This window comes from Salmo trutta, chromosome 21 (assembly GCF_901001165.1).
Source record: "Salmo trutta chromosome 21, fSalTru1.1, whole genome shotgun sequence".
Lineage (NCBI taxonomy): Eukaryota > Metazoa > Chordata > Actinopteri > Salmoniformes > Salmonidae > Salmo > Salmo trutta.
The window spans coordinates 31,620,515-31,623,935 of NC_042977.1; the positions used below are offsets into that span (position 1 = coordinate 31,620,515).

Genomic DNA, 3,421 nt, shown 5'->3' on the forward strand with positions numbered 1-3,421 from the left:
AAAATGATAAACTTGGATTAGCTAACACAGCGTGTCATTGGAACACAGGAGTGATGGTTGCTGATAATGGACCTCAGTAGGCCTATGTAGATATTCCTTAAAAAATCTGCCGTTTCCAGCTACAATAGTCATTTACAACATTAACAATGTCTACACAGTATTTCTGATCAATTTTATGTTATTTTAATGGACAATTGTTTTCTTTCAAAAACAAAAACTTTTGAACGGTAGTGTACTTTATTCATTCACATCATCTCTCGCCATAAGAGACATTACATCACGAGTGACACTGACAGTGAAACTGTTATGAATTGATTTTTCTGATTCAGAAATTGGAATTGCTATTCAGCTTCCTCAGTTGAAAACTGAATTGACCCCAACCCTGCAATACAAGGTGCCCCACACAGACACTGACACCATCTGTGCTGTTCTTGTCCTTCCTCCATTGCCTGGGATTCTGGAGGTCCTGACAGTCCAGGTGGAGAGCTGCATGCAGCCCCCTGCTACGGACCACCACAGACCCCCTCTCACCGCCAGAGCTAACCAGAACCACTCCCCCACTACGGACCACCACAGACCCCCTCTCACGGCCAGAGCTAACCAGAACCACTCCCCCACTACGGACCACCGCAGACCCCCTCTCACCGCCAGAGCTAACCAGGACCACTCCCCCACTACGGACCACCACAGACCCCCTCTCACCGCCAGAGCTAACCAGAACCACTCCCCCACTACGGACCACCACAGACCCCCTCTCACCACCAGAGCTAACCAGAACCACTCCCCCACTACGGACCACCACAGACCCCCTCTCACTACCAGAGCTAACCAAAACCACTCCCCCACTACGGACCACCACAGACCCCCTCTCACCGCCAGAGCTAACCAGAACCACTCCCCCACTACGGACCACCACAAACCCCCTCTCTCCACCAGAGCTAACCAGAACCACTCCCCCACTACGGACCACCACAGACCCCTCTCACCGCCAGAGCTAACCAGAACCACTCCCCCACTACGGACCACCACAGACCCCCTCTCACCGCCAGAGCTAACCAGAACCACTCCCCCACTACGGACCACCACAGACCCCCTCTCACCACCAGAGCTAACCAAAACCACTCCCCCACTACGGACCACCACAGACCCCCTCTCACCGCCAGAGCTAACCAAAACCACTCCCCCACTACGGACCACCACAGACCCCCTCTCACCGCCAGAGCTAACCAGAACCACTCCCCCACTACGGACCACCACAAACCCCCTCTCTCCACCAGAGCTAACCAGAACCACTCCCCCACTACGGACCACCACAGACCCCTCTCACCGCCAGAGCTAACCAGAACCACTCCCCCACTACGGACCACCACAGACCCCCTCTCACCGCCAGAGCTAACCAGAACCACTCCCCCACTACGGACCACCGCAGACCCCCTCTCACCGCCAGAGCTAATCAGAACCACTCCCCCACTACGGACCACCGCAGACCCCCTCTCACCGCCAGAGCTAACCAGGACCACTCCCCCACTACGGACCACCACAGACCCCCTCTCACCGCCAGAGCTAACCAGAACCACTCCCCCACTACGGACCACCACAGACCCCCTCTCACCACCAGAGCTAACCAGAACCACTCCCCCACTACGGACCACCACAGACCCCCTCTCACCGCCAGAGCTAACCAGAACCACTCCCCCACTACGGACCACCACAAACCCCCTCTCTCCACCAGAGCTAACCAGAACCACTCCCCCACTACGGACCACCACAGACCCCTCTCACCGCCAGAGCTAACCAGAACCACTCCCCCACTACGGACCACCACAGACCCCCTCTCACCGCCAGAGCTAACCAGAACCATTCCCCCACTACGGACCACCACAGACCCCCTCTCACCACCAGAGCTAACCAGAACTACTCCCCCACTACGGACCACCACAGACCCCCTCCCTCCACCTTCACCACTCCCAGCAGCAGAGCCCAGGTCCTGGTACTGTTTATTAAGGAGACAGCTGCCCAGCTCATGCCTGAACCTAGAGACATCATCGATGTGTACCCACCATGGTGAGAGTGCACCAGTCTGCAGTAGTTACTGTATTGGTAATGCACAGCCATGGTGTCATGTTATCATTTTAATGGCACGGGAAATGCCAGAGTCATTATGTCATCTATCATCGAGCACGTATCCTCCTCATGGAGTAAAGCTATGGTCATATCTCATGTTGAACCCAGTTTATATGTTTTTATATAGGCCTACCAGTACTTTTCTGTTTTAAAATGTGTTGTAACAGGAAGCACTATTCGGCTAGTGAGAGGCCCAATAGCCCTCTGGTGCGGTGCAGTAGTGTTATACACACAGAGTAGTTGGGGCGTGTGAGGTTGTTTTGGAACAGGAGAAAGGCAGAGGCTGGTTCCAGCTGTTGAGGGTTTACTTTGGGAGTGCAGCGGTCAGCTCTGGAATATCCAGGCTGGGGCCTGGCCTGGCGGAAGTCCATGGGCCTACTGTCAGCTCTGGAATATCCCGGCTGGGGACTGGCCTGTTGGAAGCCCAGGGGCCTACTCTAAGCTCTGACGTCACCAGCTGCTCCAGGGAATGACGCTTCGCATTCCTCTTCCTGGCAGTAGAGTAGTTAGGTCATTTCCAGCAAACCGGCCTGGGAAAAAACACACTGGGATTATTTTCTCGAGCATTTGGGAACAATGTAGAAGAAGCCAAAAGGACCAGATTGAAAACACATGCTGCTCTGCTGCACACACAAACGAATCACACACACTGTGTAATGTATCATTGATTTAGAATTATTAGAGCAGTTTTATTTTCACCAGCAGTAGAGAACAGTAGTCTCCAGCTGACTGTTATTGAAAGCAAAATAATTTCAGCATTTTTAATCAAATTCATTTATTTATTTGAATGCTCTTTCTACTCATTGTCCTTGCCATTGTCTTATTTTGTAAATTAAAATATAGGCCTACAAATTTTCCTTAAATACCCCCCCCAACTTTACTCAAAATATCCTATTTGCTGATTGCAGAAAGATATAGAGATATTTAGAACGTCCAAAGGGGAAAACGCACGTAATTCATAGAATCCTCTATGCTGGTTAAATTTCTATTTCTTATCTACCAGCTTCCTGTGTGACGTGAATGATTTCCACCCCCATACTCCTTCACTGATTGGGCCCCTCCATCCCGCCTAGCCGCCTACCACTCCTTGTGAGACAGTGGAGCGGAAATACCTGCCAGCATTATTCACCTTTGCTCTGACGACAGCAGCCACTCCTTAATTAACCGAACTACCTGTCTGATGACACATGTACTAGTTCCCAACAGTCACCTGCACTGTGCAGGGTAACACTTCCTGTACTGTTGTTCCTCCAAGAAAGCCTTTATCACTGATAGTTGAGAGAGAGATTTAGGTATA

The 3,421-nt window shown here is 51.7% G+C and overlaps 1 protein-coding gene across 1 annotated transcript; it reads left to right on the plus strand.

Moving 5' to 3' along the window:
* Positions 1–490: 490 nt before the first annotated feature.
* LOC115156431 (mucin-2-like) lies at positions 491–3,197 on the plus strand. The gene is made up of 3 exons (XM_029703861.1): positions 491–1,215; positions 1,334–1,990; positions 3,128–3,197. The coding sequence occupies exons 1-3, from the start codon at positions 491–493 to the stop codon at positions 3,195–3,197; spliced, it is 1,452 nt and encodes a 483-aa protein (XP_029559721.1).
* Positions 3,198–3,421: the final 224 nt, after the last annotated feature.

Excerpts from the sequence above, each read along its gene's own strand:
- LOC115156431 (XM_029703861.1), top strand. The coding sequence starts at position 491 with ATGCAGCCCCCTGCTACGGACCACCACAGACCCCCTCTCACCGCCAGA. Across the intron at positions 1,216-1,333 it reads ACCACAGACCCCCTCTCACC|AGCTAACCAGAACCACTCCC; the intron begins GCCAGAGCTAAC and ends TCTCACCGCCAG. Across the intron at positions 1,991-3,127 it reads GCAGCAGAGCCCAGGTCCTG|CTTCCTGTGTGACGTGAATG; the intron begins GTACTGTTTATT and ends CTTATCTACCAG.